Source organism: Dreissena polymorpha, chromosome 13 (genome assembly GCF_020536995.1).
Source record: "Dreissena polymorpha isolate Duluth1 chromosome 13, UMN_Dpol_1.0, whole genome shotgun sequence".
NCBI lineage: Eukaryota > Metazoa > Mollusca > Bivalvia > Myida > Dreissenidae > Dreissena > Dreissena polymorpha.
In genome coordinates this window covers 17,350,414-17,374,126 of record NC_068367.1, presented here as the reverse complement: position 1 = coordinate 17,374,126, position 23,713 = coordinate 17,350,414, and the positions used below count along the sequence as shown (strand labels likewise).

The following is a 23,713-nucleotide window of genomic DNA, read 5'->3' as shown; positions in this document are numbered from 1 at the left end:
TGTCACATTCTTTATTTTAAACGCGACAGTCGATAGGCGATATTGTTACTGCGATATTTGAAATATAATAATAAAATATCGTGCGTCGCCGCGACTGTCGCGCAAAAAATCGTGCGTCGCTTCGTGTTCCGTGCGTCGCCCTTTGAACGCGAGACACGACTCACGAAGCGATACACGATAATTTGCGCGACATTCGCGGTGACGCACGATATTTTGCACGACAGTCGCGGCGACGCACGATATTTTGCGCGACAGTTGCGGCGACGCAAGATATATTTAACACGATATATCGCCTTTGGGCTACCTAGCCAAGGGCGAATTTCGTGGTACATTCTCGCGCGTCGCGTCGTGAATCGCGCAAAAAATCGTGCGTCGCCGCGACTGTCGCACAAAATATCGTGTATCGCTTCGTGTGTCCTTTTTACGTCCTTGATGAAAGAAGGGCGAGATTATAGATGGCACTATCCGGATTCCGTATAAAAGTCGCATCTTCACCGCATTAATGTTATCGTCATGAAGTGCACGCATATTGAACCACATAATTTAGTGTTATAGAATACAAATTTTACTACGTGTGATCACATATCATATGTATCCTCACGTGTCTGATTTCCTCTTCATCGAAACATTTGATAATTGATTAAGACGTAGTTTTCTTTCCACATATTAAAGGGGCCTTTTCACAGATTTTGGCATTTTTTAACTTATTCATTAAATGCTTTATATCGATAAATGTAAACATTGGATCGTAAAAGCGCCAGTAAAAAATCAAGAATAAAATTTAAAAAAGGAAAAGAACATAGCCCGGACCAGGTTTCGAACCAGTGACCCCTGGAGTCCTGCCAGAGTCCTGAAGTAAAAACGCTTTAGCCTACTGAGCTATTTCGCCGAGTACACATATTGCACGTATTTTATACCTTATATAAGCAATCTTCGTAGTTTCAAAAAATTTAACGACAAAAACAGAACTCTCCAAATTATTCAATCGTTTCGCGTTGCAACGCTTTATAATTTTTAGGTTTTAAAATCGTCAAAAGATGCATATAATGGCTATATTAGACCATGGTAAATGTTCAGTATTACTGTTTCCTCACAAATATCATAACTAAAACGAAAATTTGCGAATCTGAAACAACTTTTTCAATTTTGTCAATTTACCAAAGCGTGAAAAGATCCCTTTAAAATAACGCCGTTGCATCCGTATTTTGCGAAAATTGGTTTATCAAACCATGATACTTTCCGATACAAAAATGGAGTCACATGGTGTCATTTATCGCAGTCTGGCAAATGTCGGTAGCCTATTCTGGCTTGCAGGAAATATTGTCATACAGACTCACTGCGTACGTTACACACGTGGGGCTAGATAATTAAACAATTTTCTTTCTCTCATGGGCACTTTACTATTTCGGTAGGTTTGTCTTACAACGCATGGCAAATGGCATTTACCGACAGGTTTAAATTCATTTATTTCCATAAATTTCGTGTTATTTGATATCTTGAAACAATACTGGGTTATAAACATTAGGTGTTTATAAATAGTACATTCCGTCTTCCATTGATGATTTTTGTACCCAGCACTGACCTTGAAAGTTGAGGATGGAATTTCCTGGTTATGAGTACCGGTCATTGTAACTGGGTCAATATTAGTATGCAGAAAGTAGTCCGCATTTCCCTACCCTGATAAGTGTTACCTCCTAAACCACAAAACGCGGTGATGTTTCCAATGTTCCGGATTATTATGCTCAAATCAGCCAATGTAATGAATGGAGTGAATAAAAATACACACATTAAAACTCTACCAGGACCGAAAATTAAAGACATTCGTTTGACACTGGATTCATGGGACATTACAAAATACAAAAATGTGATTATATATATTGGTGGGAATGACATGGCGGAAGGAGGCGACGCAAAAAAAGCATACCGAGAGATAAAGCAACTGCTACATGAATTTAATGGACATAACTGCACTGTATACTTGTGCACTATTGCCCCAAGACGAGATGCAGATGTAGTTCCGCTGAATAACATAATTAAACAAATATGCGAAAAAATAGATGCTCAATCTATTGAAGTGTATACATCATTTATTTATGGAAATAGTAACATGGCTCAACATTTGTATGGCAGAGATGGGATACATCTGCACGCTAGAGGCTGCAGTACGCTAGTGGCTAACATAAACAAAGCCGTGAACATCATTAAACAGAAGACGTGCGTGCAACAAGATCGACAAGCTAATCGTAGCGTAACCCCTCACTCCACTCAATCCGGAAGTAATGGATACGTAAGTTATGCTCCTGACCGAGGCAGTCCGAGAAACGGCGATTCACGTAACTATCAGTTGCAAACCGGAAGTTATGGATACAAAAATACGCATCTGGACGAGGCTCAATGAATGGCTATTCACGTGACGGAAGAAGCAGTTTTCAGACGCAAACCGGATACAGAGATCATGCACCAGGTCAAGTTGCCGGAAACAGCATGGCAACTGATCAACGACGATTTGACTCTCTTCAGGGACGACGAATGCCACCAAAAGCATATTGCAATGTGTGTGGCTTGAATAATCACGACACAAATGACTGCTACCGGAAATGGCGTCGATCGGACAGTTACCATAGCAACTCGTGGTACGAGTCTAGGAGATACGGACGATATCGCCGTCAGAGCAAGGCCCCAGCTGAACAACGGGCTGCATAGGACATTCGCATCAGGCCATCACACATTTAAAATCCTGAGAGCGGTACTGTTAATTATAATTAATTTGATGTTTTAAATAACTTATGTATAGAGTGTAATAACTGTGTATGCAAATGTGATTCTGAAACTAGAATTTTAAATACGATTGTATCAAATGAAGCTGTCTACTTAGTATCAAATATTAATGATAAAAATTCTCTATTAGAAAGTAGCACTACCATTGAAAAAGATAATTGTTTTTCTAATGAAAAGTGTAGTATTATTACAGAATCAACTTTGGATTTTAATTTCACTAATAGAGGATTACATGTTGTGTGTTTAAACATTCATCACATATTACCAAATATTGATGAAATCAAATATGTACTTTATAATTCGGATATTCACATATTAGGACTTATTGAAACAGTTTTAAATGCTGAAATATTAGATAATGATATACAAATTCCAAATTATAATATTATTCGCCGTGACAGAAACAATCGAAAGAGTGGAGGCATATTAATTTATATTAAAGATAACATACCTTTCCAACATAGATTGGACTTAAACGTAAATTTTTTAGAATCAGTTTGGATTGAAATAATGTTTCCTCAAACAAAATCATTCTTCATAAACTTTGTATACAGACCACCGGATTCTACAATTGAATGGATATCGACATATGAATCTAAACGCAAATAACTTAACGGATACAGAATTTTATATGTTAGGAGATTTTAACATAAATTTTCTTTCTGACAAAGATGTGTTCAGTAATAATAAATGGTTTTCTTTTGTGATGGCAAATGGACTCCAACAAATGGTCAGGCCAGGCAACCAACACGAATAACAAAAACATCTAACACTATAATTGATCATTTGTATACTAATCGTCCGGATCGAATCTTGGAAATGTTTGTATCGTCCTATAGTATAAGTGACCACTTTCCAGTGTGTTTCACGCGAAAGACACGCTATAAACTATCTAAAAACACGCATTTAACAAAGGAATATAGGCAATTCAAAAATTTCAATGAATCAAACTTTCAAAATTATGTGTTAATGTCAAATGTAGAAACAATAGCAGATCCAAATACTTCACTTAGTAATTTACTAAATAAAATTAATGAAGCGCTAAACGTTAACGCACTATTAAAAACAAAAAGAATAAAATCGAATCGTCTACCCAGTTGGTTTACAGCGGAAATAAGACAAGAAATCAAAATTCGCAATTGGTTAAAAAAAAGCATCATAAAATAGATGAATACAAGAAACAGCGAAATCGTGTGACATTCCTAATAAGAAAAAGTAAAAGGCAGTTTTATAACCAATCGGTGAAGGAAAATGCATCAGTTCAGCATCTATGGAATACTAAATAAGGATAAATAATAAAGATATTGAAAATGTTGAAGATATTTTAGAAGAGTTTATCAATCATTTCATCAATATTTTCCATATAATTTCGAGAAAAAAATATGACCCAAACATTTATCAAACTTTCAAAACATTTTTAGACAAAAAAATAGACATGCATGTATTTGACATTCCCCAGATTACGATATTTGACGTTCGGAAAATAATAGACTCTCTCAAAATATCCAAAGCTGCCGGAATAGACGATATTGGCGCTAAAATTCTCAAATATTGTGGGGATACCATTGTAGGTCCGATAAATTCTATTATTAATACTTGTATAATTGCTGGAATTTTTCCTGACCAGCTTAAAGATGCATATGTTTTGCCAATACTTAAAGGTGCAGATAAAAGTGATCTTAACAATTATAGACCAATTTCTATTCTCCCAACAATTTCGAAGATATTCGAGAGACACTTTACAAATCAACTTAAATCATATCTTGAAAAGCATGAACAACTCCACAGTTACCAATCTGGTTTCCGCCAAAATCATTCCTGTCAAACATCCTTGATTCGCCTTGTAGATTCTTGGTTACAGTATATTGATTTTGGTCGCATGGTTGTATCAATTTTCCTGGATCTCAGAAAAGCATTCGATTTAGTAGATCATGACATTTTACTTGAAAAACTGAGCATGTACCATTTTTCTGACAATGCTCTTGCTTTGATGAAATCTTATCTTTCTGATAGAAGACAGCGTATTAAAATAGGTTCCAGAAAATCGTCGTTTCAATATATCAAAACCGGTGTACCACAAGGCTCTATACCAATTTTATTTCTTATTTACATTAATGACATCCCATCCTTCGTTAAAAACTCAACAATTGATCTTTACGCAGACGATTCAACATTACATGTATCGGATTATAACATTCATTGTATACAATTACATTTGCAAAACGATTTGGACAGTATAGCAACATGGTGTTCCTTTAATAACATGTCAATTCATCCAAACAAAACTAAATGTATGCTTTTATCAAAAGCTCGTAGTTCTACTGACAATCTTAGACTTAATATTAATGGCATTATCCTTGAACAAACTAAAGAATTTAATTTACTAGGAGTTACGATTGATGAGCATCTTACATGACAATCTCACATAAACAGTGTAAGTCGTTAACTTAACTTTAAACTGGCCTTATTAAAACGAATAAACTATTTTATTAACTATGAAACTAAAAAAACTATTTTACAACTCATATATATTAACGACTATGGATAACTGTTGCGCATTATGGTGTTCAGCAACACAGTCACACTTACGTAAAATACATTCGATACAAAAACGAGCTGCTAAAATAATACTGAATAAACCATATTCAACTCCTTCAGCTCCTTTATTCAAAGAACTTGGTTGGTTGCTATTCAATAACAGATGTACTTTCCTAATTGGATCTATTGTTCATAAGTTTGTTATAGGCGCAATGCCCTCTTATTTCAATAATGTTATTCATATCTCTACTAACAATGTGTACGCTCTTAGATCCATCACACACACTGATATATCATCTATTCCGTTTAAAACAAATTATGGAAAACGAGCGTTTTCGTTTCGGTCACGAACCATATGGAATTCAATTCCAATAAGCATCCGACAAGTGTCTTCGAATACTACATTCAAAATAAAATTTAAAAAATACCTACAAACAAATCATTGATATATATATATATATATATATATATATATATATATATATATATATATATATAGTTTCAGATTGGGTAAAATGGTGGGTCAAACGTCCATTTTACGGCCGTATTGTTGGGTCTTTAGTCGATTGTCGGGTCCCAAAGTCGATTATCGGGCACTTGGACCCGACAGTTGAAGACCCACTTAAAAAAAGGCTGCTTAACATACTCATGACTATTTTTAAATTCAAATTTGCATGTGTAATTTTACTCGAATTGTCGGGCCTATATCTCCCATTAGCACACATTAGGTCAAACTCCACACAGCAGTTACTTCCCTTGGGCATTCGCCAATCATTAATGTCTTTTTCTAGAATAAGGGAGGCCACTGCGTATGAGATTGACCAACCTCGGCGCAGTGATTTACCGGGAACCAGCATAGCAACGAACGACAACTCGGCGCCCGACAACTCTGTAATAAAAATTGCCAATTTTCGCGGTTAAACTTAAAAAGGTAAGTGGCGATAATATTTATTAGGTTTATTTATATTTTTGGTTATTAAAATTATTCTGCAAATGACTGAATTTAAACTGAAACTGCAACCAATAATTAGGACACAGTTTCTGAAACGTTTGCTGACAATGAAAACATATTTCAAACATGTAAAGCCGTGGCACGAATTTAGGTGACAACCTTGTTACCGCAAACAAACAAATGTAACCTATAATCTGCATTTAATGCAGATATAGTGACATTCATGAAAGCAAGCATGATTGTAGCATCAGATCATTTCCATGCGATACAAGTTCAATATATGTTTTAGGCTGACTGCAATGGTTAGACTGGGGAAATAAATTATAAAAGAACAGAATCTTTAACCACACAAGACAGTTGGACTAGCCTTAGTGGTACAGTCATGTTACTATTACCGGATCAGTAGCGTAATAAAGTTGTTCTGGGGAAAAGCAATAAATGGTTTAAGACTTCTTTTACATCAGTTTGATAAGGTTTCCAGACAAACGCTCCCACAAACAATCGCTCCTACGCTAAATTAGTTCTGGCTTCAATAACTTTAAAATTCGCTTTCTATGAATTTTGAATGGCGCAACATTAAAGTTATGGACCAACCCCAGTAGGAAAGTCAACCAGGAATATACGAAAAGTTGACAGTTAACAAAGACCGCTCCAAAACAGCTTGTAAAAGCAGTTATTGGCCCAAATCAGCTACTTTATGTCTTTATTGGAAAGATTGACATTTTTCACATTTAACTGATATGTTTTTTTACAAAATACTATCTTAAACATTTAACATTTATCTTTTCTGCTCTAACATATAGACCAGTTGACGAGTGAAGTCACGCGCACCTGCAAATATTACACTCCGCCCACTGGTTGGCAAAAAGAGGTGAAATTCATATAAGCGCTTATAGAGAAAGTTGAAATAATAATCGTTTTTATTGATAATCATGCACTATATCAAATATAATTTTACTAACTATGTCTGAATTAAACATAAGCGTGCAAGGAAATGCATTTTTGGAACGATTATATTGTTGTTATTATTTGTTTTTACTATAAACGAAATCTGGAGTGGAACACAATATACGAGCACGGTATGCAGTTACCATAAAAATCTCTACTTGGCACATCTTCGCGACCATTTTTTAGATAAAAAATTCTCTGATATTGAAATTTTTTCAGAATAAAACAAATTTAATGAACGAACAAAAATAAGGATGTAAACAAACAGCAAATAGATCGACTTTATGTACGCAACATATAGTAACTGATTTGAACATGCCTGTAAAAACTTGCCTTGTTACACATTAAATAAATTCTCTTGATAAATGTAATTGTTTTTATTTAATTATTCACACCAATTTTGACACTCTTTGTTTCAGCGTTTTTAACCCGGTGTTTTATTGCACTTTTGTTCATCATAAAGCGATTATCTCGTTATGATCGGATACTGTCCAAACAATTACAAAGAACACATGGTGTGATAAATCCAGGGACCTATTCTTGGCCACTGCATAAACCACATGTGGCATACAAGTGTCTGGTCATTAAACATCATTTATGATACCTCCATGTCATCTCTTGGCATATTGAGCGATCATCTAAGCAAAATTGTAAAGCCAAAATACGAAACAGTTGCTTTAATAAAATATTTGAACATATTAAAAAATGAAGATATTTGTCCGAAATGGATTAACAGGAATTAGTGTATGTATATATTAGCCTGTTTAATCATAATAATAGAGTGTTAATAACTATAAATTAAAAATATTGTGCAATTTCATTGCTACACAATTAACGTATTTAACGAGTACCGGCAAATGTAAACTCGGCTATTCATGTTAAGATTGTACGTTTCTGTAGTGTATGAAATGACATGAAAACAAGCAAACAACAAAAGGGTAAAAAATACTTGCGTAAAATAAATTAATATATAGATATATTTATCATAAAATGCTAGATTGTTATCACTCCTTACCACCAGTAAAGAGAGTGCATGCAAAGACAGTTTAATTTGCTTAATATGCAGTTCTTGTTTTTCATATGTATGCTAAACTTTATGATATTGTCATTCGATGGAAACGAAACGGTAATTCATTCCATGTAAAATAAAATTACTACAATGTTTATTAATTGTAATGTATTCCGCTTTTAGGGCTTCGTTTTATAATTGATTAAATGCCCCTCTTGCACCTTCGTTCGCTTATGAACAATAACAATATCTGCACCACTTATAATTATAATCAAATTAATGTATGTGTTATTATCTTTGAAATATAATTTACCAAAATCTTACAATCACAAAAAATATGAAAGAATATTTATTGTTTTGTTTTGTTGGATTGCCAGTTTTTAGTCTGATGTATTAATATTATTAATATGTATTTTTATACAGAGGTAATTATATTTATGAAAATACATTTATTGGTACTAAATATTATATTTTTGCACTATTATTTAAGAGTTTTTATGTTTATTTCGGATTTTTGTATCGTTTTATTGACTAAACAAACGACATGTATACATGTTTTACGTTACTGTAACCAGTGTTTTTTGCCAACCAGCCAGTGCGCATGCGCGGAAAATCCCAAATGTAAACAATAACATTCAACTGGTCTATCGAGAAAAACAGTGACGTGACACACATGATTGAAATGCGAATCTCCCGAGATTTCACGGTCATATGATGTTATTTCTATTTTTAGTAACAAACCATGTGCTCAATTGTTTTCAAATTCAGAAAGACATTTCCCGTTTTTTTTTTATAATTATTCTTGCTTGTTTTGTAAACAAATTGTAGTGTAAATACAAAATCAATGTACAAAATATTCAAAATTACCAAATTCACTTTGAAATCAGTGTTTAAATCCACCAGACGTAACTTGTTAATCACAAATAATAGATTTCAGAAAACGAAAGTAATGTTTACAATTCCAGCAAAAAATGTCAAGGTCGATCCGAAAGTATCCAAATGAAAACTCGTCACATGACAAAGCGACAATGGTGCAAAATTATGACTTTCAGGCTGATGAGAGTTATTTTCATCTATTGTAAGATGCATTTGAAACATTTGAATCTTAAAATATGCCCCGATGCAGTAATTTATATTCATTCACCAATATATGAAGGAATGTATCCAAGAAAACATACTGTCTTTGATTTATAGCGTGACATAAATCTGTCACCACTCTGGTTGACTTTCGATACAGGGTTGACTTCAGCGTACAGATATGTCAATACTATATAAACTGTACGCTGAAGTTTCTTTAGCTAACGCTAAATTTGACAGGGCGGACATTCGCTCCTACAATGTTTTGATAGGGCGGACAGTAGCTCCTATATTATTTTGCCAACTCGGACAATCGCTTCTACATTATTTTGTCAACCCGGACAGTCGCTCCTACATTATTTTTATTCAACGGCAAAACGTTCTATATGCCTATCAAAGACTTACACCTATAATTAACCGACAATTAATTTTGCCAACTTGTTGACAGTTAGCCAATTCAAAACATTACATTTCCTACATTACATTTATTGGAATACATGTAAGTGCCATTTTGCGAATGGGATAAACATAAAAACCGCAAATATGTTGTTCTTAATTTCATTTGTTTTTATGATATGACATTTATATGACATTTATAAACATATATATACACAAAATACACAAACGAAAAAACATCCAAACAAAAGGTCTTTTGTGTCTGTCAGTGGCTCACCGTCTTCTTTCTTACGCGTTTTATCACCGATTATATTTATATAATAGCAAAGAATTAAATTGTTATATATTGATAGAATGTTATACCAGAAAAATTATACATTGAAGACGAAATTCATAAAATGCAACATGCAGGCAAATTCGACTGTACAGACATGTTCGATTTACTGCATAACCATCATATGGTTGACTTAGACATGTGCTTCTTTGAGTACGAGTGACCCTCTAAGCATAGCACAGACTGACTGCGTTTGTTTGTTAGAAGTTCCATGTTGGTAGTAAATTATTGGCGTAATATTGACATTACAATATATACATATTGTTTTCACAGATTGCTAAATTACATTTAAAGAATCGACCAACTGTAACATAGTTTCTTAATAAGTAAATTGATTTATTAAAATCACATTGATCCGCTCATGTTAAATTGGCTTTCTGTTAACAAGTTGGCAAATTTAATTGTCTGTTAATTATAGATGTTAGCCGGGTTGGCAAAATAATGTTGGAGCGACTGTCCGCCTTGTCAAATCCAAAATGTATTTGTGTTACCTTTTTTTTCGCCGCAGAATTCATGCATTAACGGATCAGTTGTAGCTATAACGGATCACATGATCAAAACCACTCAAGGAGGGGGGCATTTAACATATTATTTAAACTGTCGAAACATGAACTTTGTTGTTTACAAGGACCAAGTTATATTGCCAGTTATAAATAATATTCATGTTTTTGTTATTGTTATTGATTGTTTTCTATATGTGATCTTGTATTCTTGTGTGAAATATCTGATGAAAATCCTAAATAGATCAGAAAGATATGGGCGTGTTAAAAACCATGAAATTATTTGAATCATATATAATCATCGATATTAAACATGGATCATAAATAAAACTATAAGATTGATGTCATTTATTGTAAGAATCAACAAGATTTTCATATATTTTAATATAATATATTAGCAATACGCATATTATCACGCTTGATCTGTTATTGTCCTTATTCTTTATTTCATTTAAGGTGCTGCAAAATCTTTAAACACGAATCAAAACTGAAATGGACTTTTGCAGGCAGGACTACTAAATGGCCTTAAAATTAATGCTTAAACTTCTTGCTTGCCAACATAGTTATACTAGCATGTGGCCGCGAACAATGTTTAACCTCGATTTGGAAACGAGACAGAAATCAACAAAATTGTATATAAATGTCAGCAAAACATACCGAAATGTTTGACAAAGAGTCTTTCCCATTACGACTCAATCAGTGCGTTTTAAAGAACAGACCTTGAAGATGCTATATATTAAATATCATCTAAAATATCAACTATTTATCGCAATGCGCAGTCTGTAATTTACTGATGTTTAGGAACCAAAAGTTAGGTAATGTCCGGTTATATGATCATATGCTAAAAATGAAGTATGCTTTCTGCTTTCTGTGCATTGATTTTTTTAATCCAAAATGTTTTGGGCCTGCCCAGCTAGCTGAGTTGATGGCTCAGTTGATAGAGCGCCAGACTGTCAATTTTTAGGTTTGAATCTGGGGGTAGGATAAAGTTTCTTCATAGAGATTGGTTCCCGAACATTGTAACATTGTATTTGTAGGTCATTCTTCCCCAACCTCTGAATCAAGTTGGGAAGAAGTGGGTCACTTGTGGTTGGCTAATACTGGTCACAAGAAGTAGGAAAGCTGGTTCATGTCCTGACCACTTGCAAAATGACCTTAATTTGGGTTCAAGAAGGCATTAAACCTGATCAATCTAAATTCAACCAAATTCTTTTGCCCAAAGGTCAGAGTTTCAAATACATTCCAACACAACAGCTGTTGGCAGTCACCTCGATTATTGATTATAAAGCCCCGTCCAGTTCGATTGTCAGCGGCTAGCAGTCAATAGTATGGTCGTTTCAATAACATTGCCAACAACGATCATTTGTCTAAACTGTTTTCAATTTTCTAAAGATTGACTGTTTCCAAAACACAATTTAATATTAATCTTAAAGAACTGGACCAACGTTATTCCTTCTTCTGTTTGAGATTTTGCAGAACTTCTCCCTAAAGTGACTAGTCTTTATGACATTAAGTGAGTAATAAGGCCTTTCAAAATTTCATTCTCTACAGTTATTTGATTAATCATTAAATATTATGAAAATTTAAATATCATTTATGTTAGATATAGAGCCATGTATTAATCTTGCATGATTTTCATGTCTGATAGATGTTTCACTCAACAGTTTGTTTATGCAGAAATAAAACAAGTAACTGATTTTTATGCCCCCCTTCAAAGAAGAGGGGGTATATTGCTTTGCACATGTCGGTCTGTCGGTCCGTCCACCAGGTGGTTTCCGGATGATAACTCAAGAACGCTTGGGCCTAGGATCTGTGCAAGTGGAAGTCAAGTTCTTAAACCTTTGCATGCTGGGAAATTTGTCGTCTGCTAAAATGTTGTCTGCTGAATTTCTCAAATTAGCGTTTTCTTTGAATTTTTTCAAAGAATACTATAAGAATAGCAAACAGTTTGGATCCTGATGAGACGCCACATTCTGTGGCGTCTCATCTGGATCCAAACTGTTTGCAAAGGCCTTCAAAATTCGGTTCCAGCACTGAAAGAGTTAAGAAAATCCCTGGAGTTGGTACTGTGCATCATTTAAGATTCCTCTTTGTAGCCTTGACCTTAAGTCATTTAATCTTGTTTGTTAATTTCAATTTCAGCTGGCACTACATGTTTTTGCCTTTATATGTTTGAACAAATAAAATGGGCATCAAATCCTTTAAGCAAACAAACAATTGACTCTGGGATACGGCCTTACCTTTCAAAAGGGGAAAATACCATGTGACGGGCACTTTTGGGGAAAAATTGCAATAAATTGTCATAAACCGAAGGTTAATTACATGTAATAACCATTATTTGCTCCACTTAAAAGCTGTAGCTTTTTATATGGCTTTCCCCTACCACAAGTGATTGGAGCTATACTGCAATCACTGTGTCTGTCTGTCCCACATGGGTTTATGAATAAAATAAAACATTTCAAGTTTCAAATGCTTAACTGTTCCCTGGAATTGTTCAGGAAAAATGCCTTGTAATTTGTTTAGCAGTCACATAAACAACCAAGCTATGTAATTATCCCCACGCTTTTTGAAAAAAAGGTGGGGATATTGTGGTGATCTCCGCCGTCCGTCCGTCCGTCTGTCTGTCCGTCCGTCTGTCCGTCCGTCTGTCCGTCCGTCCTGGCCACTATCTCCTCCTACACTAAAAGCACTAGAACCTTGAAATTTACACACATGGTAGCTATGAGCATATGTGCGACCCTGCACTATTTGGAATTTTGATCTGACCCCTGGGTCAAAAGTTATAGGGGTTGGGGTGGGGCCGCGTCAGAAATTATCACTCATTTTTTTAGGTTATTTTACATTTACTTCTTTATTTCTACACCGATTCACTTCAAATTGATACTGGACCTCACCTATGACAATACGGTCAATCTCAACCATGCATGGCCCCATTCCCAACCCTGGGGCGCCCCGCCCACATAGGCCACACCCACCAAAAATTTCCATTTACTATAATTTTTTCATTTCTACACGGATTCACTTCAAATTGATACTGAACTTTTGTTATGACATTAGGGTCAATCTCAACTATGCATGGCCCCAATCCCAACCCTGGGGCGCCCGCCCACATAGGCCACACCCACCAAAAAATTCCATTTACTATAATTTTTTCATTTCTACACGGATTCACTTCAAATTGATACTGAACTTCTCTTATGACATTAGGGTCAATCTCAACTATGCATGGCCCCATAACCAACCCTGGGGCCCCGCCCACATAGACCACACCCACCCAAAATTGCCTTTACTATAATTTCTTCATTTCTACACCGATTCACTTCAAATTGATATTGAACTTCTCTTATGACAATACAGTCAATCTCAACTATGCATGGCCCCATTACCAACCCTGGGGCGCCCCGCCCACATAGACCACACCCACCCAAAATTGCCTTTTACTATAATTTCTTCATTTCTACACCGATTCACTTCAAATTGATACTGAACCTCTCTTATGACAATACGGTCAATCTCAACTATGCATGGCCCCATTACCAACCCTGGGGCGCCCTGCCCACATATGTCACACCCACCCAAAATTGCCTTTTACTATAACTTCTTCATTTCTACACCAATTCACTTCTAATTGATGATGAACTTCTCTTATGACAATACGGTCAATCTCAGCTATGCATGGCCCCATTACCAACCCTGGGGCACACCTAGGTCAAACATTCGGCGTGGGGATACGCGTCGGCCTCTGCCGCGCCATTTCTAGTATGGAATTTTTACACCCATTATTGCTGCTTCTTCCTGTATTTGCGCGATGATTATCTGAGATATTAACTCTATGATTCTGTATTCTCAAATCTTTTCTATAAAGAAGGAATGTAGTTGACAATTGTTAATAGTTTTATTTGATTGTTCGTCAAAAAGTTGTAATTCTGTTACTCTTGTATCTTCAATGCAATTGAGTAATTAAATAGCAATTAAATTGAATGCGTTTTAATTCCCTTTTATTATTGTTTAACTTGAGTAACAATGCTATGACGTTAAATTTTATTTACACTTAAATGTATTATTATACGCCCGTATAAAATACGGGACGTATTATGTGAAACCCCGCGGCGGGCGGCGGGCGGCGGGCGGCGGGCGGCGGGCGGAAGGCATCACTTTGTCCGGACTCTAATTCAAATTGTATTCATCCGATCTTCACCAAACTTGGTCAGCAGTTGCATCTAGTTGATATCTAGGCCAAGTTCGAATATGGGTCATGCCGGGTCAAAAACTAGGTCATAGGGTCAATAAGTGCATTTTCAAAGGGGCCACTTTGTCCGGACTCTATTTCAAATTGTATTCATCCGATCTTCACCAAACTTGGTCAGCAGTTGCATCTAGTTGATATCTAGGCCAAGTTCGAATATGGGTCATGCCGGGTCAAAAACTAGGTCATAGGGTCAATAAGTGCATTTTCAAAGGCATCACTTTGTCCGGACTCTAATTCAAATTGTATTCATCCGATCTTCACCAAACTTGGTCAGCAGTTGCATCTAGTTGATATCTAGGCCAAGTTCGAATATGGGTCATGCCGGGTCAAAAACTAGGTCATAGGGTCAATAAGTGCATTTTCAAAGGGGCCACTTTGTCCGGACTCTATTTCAAATTGTATTCATCCGATCTTCACCAAACTTGGTCAGCAATTGCATCTAGTTGATATATAGGCCAAGTTCGAATATGGGTCATGCCGGGTCAAAAACTAGGTCATAGGGTCAATTAGTGCATTTTCAACGGCGCCACTTTGTCCGGACTCTAATTCAAATTGTATTCATCCGATCTTCACCAAACTTGGTCAGAAGTTGTATCTAGACAATATTTAGGTCATGTTCGAATATGGGTCATGCCGGGTCAAAAACTAGGTCACAGGGTCACTTAAACCATTTCAAGCATTCAGCATGGTGTCCGCTCTCTAATTGAAGTAATTTTCACCCGATCTTCACCAAACTTGGTCAGAAGTTGTGTCTAGACAATATCTACATGTTGGTCAAGTCCAAATATTGGTCATGCCAGGTTAAAAACTAGGTCACGAGGTCACTTACCGGTAGTGCATTTAAAGCATTTAGCATGGTGTCCGCTCTCTAATTGAAGTAGTTTTCATTAGATCTTCACCAACTTTGGTCAAAAGTTGTGTCTAGATGATATGTACATGTAGGTCAAGTTGAAATATGGGTCATGGTAAAGTTATCAAGTTGTCCAAAGCCTTAAAACGGGCGTATCTTGTGACAGTTTGGCACTCTTGTGAATATTGCTGGGCCAAGTGTGAGGTTGAGCGCTCTATAACCAGGTTTAAACCCCCAATGCTTTGCATTGACCGTTCCAAGGCGGTGACCCCAGCTTTATTCATATTTTGTGTTTATGTTGGTTTGTATTGTGCTGTATTGTGCTGTTTTGTACTGTTTGGGCAATCGGTCACTTGCCTTAAATAAAGGACCTACTAATTGTTTTTAATGAAAATTCAATACTGCTCCAGCAGCTGGAGTTTCACTTCTTTATATTGTATTATTTTTTAACCGATTTTTTTTCAAAACTTTCCCTCTGTGTCATCTGTAAAAGACTAAGATTAATATTTCTTTGCCAAAATACAGAGGAAATTTTTAATGGAATATTGATTGTTGCTTTAAAGCTTTTATGATAATCAGTAACAGAAGCAGTAACATTCAGCCATAATTATGTATCCACACGGCTATAAACTAATACCAAGCTTCCCATTCCCCTTCTCTTCAGATACTTCCTTTCTTTCAAAGGGAAACAGTGGTGGTAAACAGATGATATTGCAATATTGCAATACTTCTTCCTCTGCCAAAATACATGTTATAAACATTGTTGGGCCTCTTATCAGTTATAAAAATTGTAGGGTCCCATATAAGAAATAAACATGTTGACACTAATTTTCAGATTTCATATAAGTCATATTGTTGAGTCTCATATATGAAATACTGTTGGGTCCCATATAAGTAATATTGTGGGGTCCCATATAAGGTATATTGTCAGGTACCATATAAGAAATATTGCTGGGTCCTATATAAGAAGTATTGTTGGGTCCCGTATAAGAAACATTGTTGGGTCCCATATTTAAGAAATTTTGCAAGAAATATTGTCAGGTACCATATTATATAAGAAATATTGTTGGGTCCTATATAAGAAGTATTGTTGGGTCCCATATAAGAAACATTGTTGGGTCCCATATATAAAAAGTATTGTAAGAAATATTGTTTGATCTCATATAAGAAACATTGTTGGGTCCCATATACGTAAAAAGCATCGTTGGGTCCAACATAAAAGATACAAGTTGACTTTCTAGGGTCCCTTATAATTTAATTAACATTAAATGTATAATTAACACTTTAGGTATCCATATAAGTAATGAAAATTGTTGGGCCTGGCCCTTTATTAGAAGTAGACATGTTTACACTTAATGACTAATGTTGAGACCCATATAATTAAAATGTATTGCTAGTAGACTGAACTGCAATTTTCTAACACTGGTTTCAGTGACACACATTCACTGTGCAGATTTCTACTAAATATGTGTTGTTTTAATCTCAAAATTAGTCTTGAGGGTTAATTGACACACCCATTAAATTATTTCCTTATAACCATATGGTATCCGTTGTTAATTCGAATGTTATTTATCATTTTGCCGTTCATCGTAATTTCTTTTCTGCTTGCCACCATCTTGGACGATGACGTAAATACAGGCATGCTCAATCACTATACATTGACCACTGCCAGTATCCTCCGCAATATAGACAATCCCAGAATCGATAATAAGGGCGCCGCCATATTGGCTATTACGTATTTTTGAGTAGTGACTTAATGGACTTTCCTACATTAATAGATAGTGACATCTACAATTATTTTGTGCTGAAAATGAACACACAAAAACCATACCTATGCTTATTTGCTCAAAGAGACATTCAGACAGGAGAGGAGCTTCTTTATGACTATAGTGTGTCTGATCTACCATGGAAGGTTAGTTATATCATATACATCATATTTAATAAATAGATGATGCCATTATCATGAAGAAGCACACATGAATGGATGTCAAACTACTAACATAACTTTTGTCATCAAACAGCTTATGGCTTTTCGCTAACATAATTGTATCCTCAAAAACAGCTGTTAACCCTTTGCATGCTGGGAAATGTGTCTCCTGCTCTAATTCATCTGCTGAATTTCAAAAATTAGCATTTTCTTCGAGTTTTTTTCATAGAATATTATTAGAATAGCAAACAGTTTGGATCCTGATGAGACGCCACATTCTTATTTTTTCCCTGTAACAAAAAGGAAAGAGCATTTATACATTTGTATTTGGTATCTAGCGTCTCTAATTGGTCCACTATCAGGATTGTTTAAATAATGCCCCTTTGGTTAAAATTTGCTCCTTCCTTGGAGATCACATCTTTTACAAAAATTAATGAGCTATCAGATTCATCTTATGTTCCAAGTTAATCAACCCCACAAATCAATAAGAGTTCAGCAATCTTTATTATAGCTGTTGAGCAATATTGGGCTTTTTTATGTCCCCCACTATAGTAGTGGGGGACATATTGTTTTTGCCCTGTCTGTTGGTCTGTTGGTTGGTTGGTTGGTCTGCTGGTTGGTTTGCGCCAACTTTAACATTTTGCAATAACTTTTGCTATATTGAAGATAGCAACTTCATATTTGGCATGCATGTGTATCTCATGAAGCTGCACATTTTGAGTGGTGAAGGGTCAAGGTCATCCTTCAAGGTCAAACGTCATATAGGGGGACATTGTGTTTCACAAACACATCTTGTTGGACCTTTTGTTTAGTCTTGTGTTATCTGGTACCTTTTATAAAATCAATATTAAGTTACTTTTGCAATAATTTGTAGGAAAAGAAAGCCAATGGTATGTTTAGTTCACAGTTTTTAATGGATGTAATGATACTTTGAATGGTAATATTGGGAAGTAAGTAGGTAAATATTCTTGTTTAAATTGTCTAATTATTGAGTAAGCCAATCTTGTGAAATACAATTTAGCAGAACGTTCAAAGAAAATAAGTTTTTATGGCCAACTTCGCATCATGGTTGTCAGTTTTTTTCAAGGCTGATAAATAGTTATGATAATTTCAATACTGTCAAAAGTATGCAAATGATAGTTGGCACACATATTCATGTACATCTCTTAGGAAAAAAGCAACATAACTTTAAGCGGGTATATTCGATTTTTAAATGCGTTAAATTGTAATATATTGAAACAAATATGCTATAATAACACGCAATATGCAAGAAAAATGATACATTTAAGACGAATTTCATAAAATGCAGCAAATGCAAACTTGCGCACCAAGCTGATTGTGACGAAGATAATTCGTACATATTTTCCTACAATAACCGATGCATTCGTCTTTTAAGTAAGTGTTCGTGTGTCGTATGAATCAATATCGCTGCAGGAATTTAAAATGAACCGTTAAACTAAATTTAGATTCACATCTTACATGCATGATATACATGCTGGCGAATTCGGCTGTACAGGCTTTTTCGATTTCAATTTTAAATATTCTGCTTATTTCGCATTTTCCGACAAATGTTCTTCTTTACTTGTATTTTAGTTTATTTTGAAATATATGTATAATAAGTTTTTTGCACATTTTATATTAATTAATAAATATTTGACAAGATCGTATATACCCGCTTTAAATGGTCTGCCACCTAGGGCAAACATGTATATGATACTTGAATTATCCAGTGAATGGCAAAATCAAATTCAAAGGTATCATTACAGCCTGCTTGTTAAGATTTAATTTTCATGTTAGTTTGCATCTTTTCATTTTTAGCTCATCTATTTTTTGAAAAAAAATTATGAGCTATTGTCATCACCTTGGCGTAGGCGTCCGATTAAGTTTTGCATTTACAGGGGTTTTTCTGTCTATTTTGGGAAAAGGAGTCTGACCAAATTGGGAATTTTTTATCGACACAATTGGCCATTTGGGGAAATTTTGCTTCGATTAAACAGCTCATTTGGGAAAAAATAGTGAATATATCATGCTTAAATAATTCAGTAGTTTAACAAATAAATTTGTTTTTATTTGTTATTTTGTCTTCTTTATATAAACAGATGCAATATTGGGCGTGTTCAACGTTTATTCAAGTACTGCATTTTTGTTTATTAGTTACAGTTACACTCTGAGATAAGAACTGAACAGTCAAAACCTTATAGCAGATATTTTTTACCAAAACAAACACTGGTTAGTCACACAAGTTATAAGACACTTCATTCTTTAAAGAAAAAAAAAAATTTTTTTTTGGAAGTTGGGACTTTTTTTTAATATTTTGGTTTGGGATCGGGTCCGTTTGCTTTGGGAGTGCCTCCGTTTTCCGGAGGCGCAGACAGTGCTGAAAACCCCCTGATTTAGGTCCACTTTACTCATTAAGTATCAATGCTTTTGCATTCAAACTTGGTACACTTACTAACTATCAAGAGGGGACTGGGCAGGCAAAGTTAGATAACTCTGGCGTGCATTTTGACAGAATTATGTGCCCTTTTTATACTTAGAAAATTGAAAATTTGGTTAAGTTTTGTGTTTAGGTCCACTTTATTCCGTAAGTATCAAAGCTATTGCTTTCATACTTGCAACACTTATTAACTATCATAAGGGGACTGTGCAGGCAAAGTCATGCAACTCTGACTGGCATTCTGACGGAATTATGGGCCCTTTATACTTAGAAAATTGAAGATTTGGTTATGTGAATTTTGTGTTTAGATCCATTTTACTTCTAAAGTATCAAGGTTATTGATTCTAAACTTCAAATACTTTCATGCTATCATGAGGGTACTGTACCTGGCAAGTTGAATTTTACCTTGACCTTTGAATGACCTTGACTCTCAAGGTCAAATTATTTAATTTTGCTAAAATTGCCATAACTTCTTTATTTATGATTAGATTTGACTGATAATTTGACAAAACAACTCTTAACTGACATACCACAATAGACTCCCCCCACCTTATAAATGACCACCACACCCTTACACTATACCCCCCTCCCCCCCCCCCCCACCACCACCCAGCCCATTTTATTTTTTATGTTCCCATTCACTATAGTGGGGGACATATGGATTTTCCCCTGTTGGTCTGTTTCTGCCAACTTTAACATTTTGCAATCACTTTTGCTATATTGAAGAAAGCTACTTCATATTTGGCATGTATGTGTTTTTCATGGAGCTGCACATTTTGAGTGGTACTTTCTGATAATGGGTTAAAATGAAAGTGAATATCTGTTAACAGTTGCACTGCATAAGCATGAAACAAATTGCCTGGATTATTTCATTTATTTTTCTTACACATACTGCTCTGATAGGGAATACATGTTATAAACATGACTTGCGAGTTTTTCACACCTTTATTGACATTACACAACAGATTAACACCAATGAGCTGTCGAAAGTCGTTTAACCTCTATGCCATTAAAATCTGTTAAATGGACGAATAAAGCAATTAAGCTGTGATCTTCGCCATCTTTGTACCAGATTGCAGAATTTCCAATTTCAGATTTCCAGTTTGCGAAGTCATTTTTGCCAATTCCCAATGGGCAGAATATTTATTTATTAGGTTGTTTACGATGTATCCTTGTTTGAAGCTTTATTATTGCAATATTTCTGCCTAAATACATGTAATAAGAATTGTTGGGCCTCTTACAAGTAATAAACATCGTAGGGTCCCATATAAGAAATAAACATGTTTACACTAATTTTCGGGTCTCATATAAGTAATATTGTTGGGTCCCATATAAGAAATACTGTTGAGTCCCATATAAGAAGTATTATAAGAAATATTGTTGGGTCCTATATTAGAAGTATTGTTGGGTCCCATATACGAAACATTGTTGGGTCCCATGTATAATAAGCATTGTAAGAAATATTGTCAGGTACCATATAAGAAATATTGTTGGGTCCTATAAGAAGTATTGCTGGGTCCCATTTTAGAAACGGGTTTTTTACCTTCTATAACAGACCCCGAACTAGGCTGTTTGTTTCCCCTTTCTGGTCAAAAAAATTCCACCTAAAAAAAATATATATTTATTTTTAGCTCCATCTGGCCAGCGGGGCTTATGTCATGGTCCTGTGTCCGTCGTGTGTCCATGCGTGCGTTAACTTTTTCTTTAAACATCTTCTTCTTCTTCTTTTTACAGTTTTTGAGCACGAACAGTCCGTTTTTCACGATTTAAAACGGCCGTTTTTGTAAATATTCACGGACATGAAAGGATTGTGAATTGGCCGTGTCAAAATTGTGAAATGTCCGTCCATGGCCAATCGCAAAGAAGGAAAAAAAGCCCTGAATCCACAACGAATACAATGACACAATACAACATAAAGCTAATTATGGCATGTTCACAGACATTCAAATATTTTGCAGAAATGCATTTGCCGTTGTTATACATTTTTATACACGTATAATATGTACGTAAAAACGACACCCTTCTATTACTCATCATATTAAGGGTTGCGGCATGTGGATATTGTCTTTAACATCTTGAATGGCAAAAAGGGATTTTTGTCCGTTAAATGAAGGATTTTTTGGCTGTTTTAAAGAATTTGAAGTATTATAAAATTGTTTATAAGTTTTGTCACAGTGTATATGGGTTCCTCTACCCCTCCAGTGCACATATTACTCCTCGTCAAATTTTTCTTGGTCATACGTGCACTGTTTGGGTAGAGGAACCAATATACACTGTAAACAAAAAACTATAACTTATGATATACATAACAGCAAAACTTCAGTTGTAATGTCCAATATACTTTTCTGTAGATTTCAGTAAGACCCACCAATGGATAATAATATCAAGGCCCAACTGTTGACTATATACTTATATATATGTGGCGCGTTCTGAAAAAGGCCCCTTTTGTGTGAACGTCAAATAACGGAGAAATGACGTTGTGAAGATATGCATTATTTTCCGACGTTTAAAAATTATTTTAGACAAACATCACACAATTTAATCACTATGCTAATTCATTTAATTTAGAACGTGTAACAATACAAATTGGCCATATTACATGTATAGTAGTAACACGGACAAAACTTCTTGCAAAATTATATCGTCAAATAGTTGCATTGATATAAAAACATTTTTAGAGTCACACAGCATCTCTTCAAAATTATAGGTTTGAACAAGTTTCATTTTGATCATCTAAACGTGTACATTATCTGAATAGGAAAAGAACGAACTTTAAGAACATTTTAAAAACTCAATTTATTTTTGTCACATTCATATGGCCTTTTTTTCTGAACCAATGTCTACGCTAAACTAATAGCAAAAACCTTCTGTTTATCCAAGCCAATATATATTTTCTATAGATTTCAGCAAGACCCCCCAATGGATAATAGACATACCAGACCCCACTGTTGACATTATATGTTTACAGTCATTGAGGCAACTGTTGAAGACACCCACAGTCTAGAATCTATACAGGAGTCAGAGCCTCTCATGATACAACATGCCAGTGTTGACTGTGCTGATCATATGCAATCTACAGGTTTCACTTTGGTTCTTTCAGAGTCATTGTCAACTGCTGACAGTGAAGAGCCAGGCAGTCGACCCATGATAGGAGGGAAGCCAAGTGAAGAAGCCAGCCAGTCGGACCCATGATAGGAGGGGGAGCCAGTGAAGAGCCAAGCCAGTCTGACCCATGGTATTTCTGTATCTGTTGGGCCTCTTACAAGTATAAACATCGTAGGGTCCCATATAAGAATAAACAGGTTACACTAATTTTCGGGTCTCATATAAGTAATATTGTGTGGGTCCCATATAAGAAATACTGTTGAGTCTCATATAGAAGTATTGTAAGAAATATTGTCTGGTACCATATAAGACATTCTTCAAAAGTTCCAAGGTTACTTTGTCATGGCGATTGCCAATCATTGGTTCAGCATTTCTTACTTGCTGTCAATATACTTGAGCGACCATTGCAGTCCTTTTGTTTACTTTTTTAGTCTTTGATACATAGATTTGTTATTTTATATTAAACTTGCTGTTTAAATCAAGAAATTGTTGTGTTGTTTTATATGTATGTATTTTTTATTTTACAAACTGGTACAATCGTTCACAATTACTTCTAAAGTCTAGTTGTGCAAATATGGGATTGCTTAAGCCATTAAGAATTATGGTCTTTGTT

At 35.2% G+C, this 23,713-nt stretch overlaps 1 protein-coding gene across 1 annotated transcript in view; it reads left to right on the top strand.

The window, feature by feature from the left end:
• Positions 1 to 23,183: 23,183 nt before the first annotated feature.
• Positions 23,184 to 23,713, top strand: part of LOC127854491 (dynein axonemal heavy chain 6-like) — a 62,467-nt gene continuing 61,937 nt past the window's right edge. The window contains exon 1 of the mRNA XM_052389555.1: positions 23,184 to 23,230. Coding sequence (XP_052245515.1) covers positions 23,184 to 23,230 — 47 coding nt within the window. The remainder of the gene's footprint in view (positions 23,231 to 23,713) is intronic.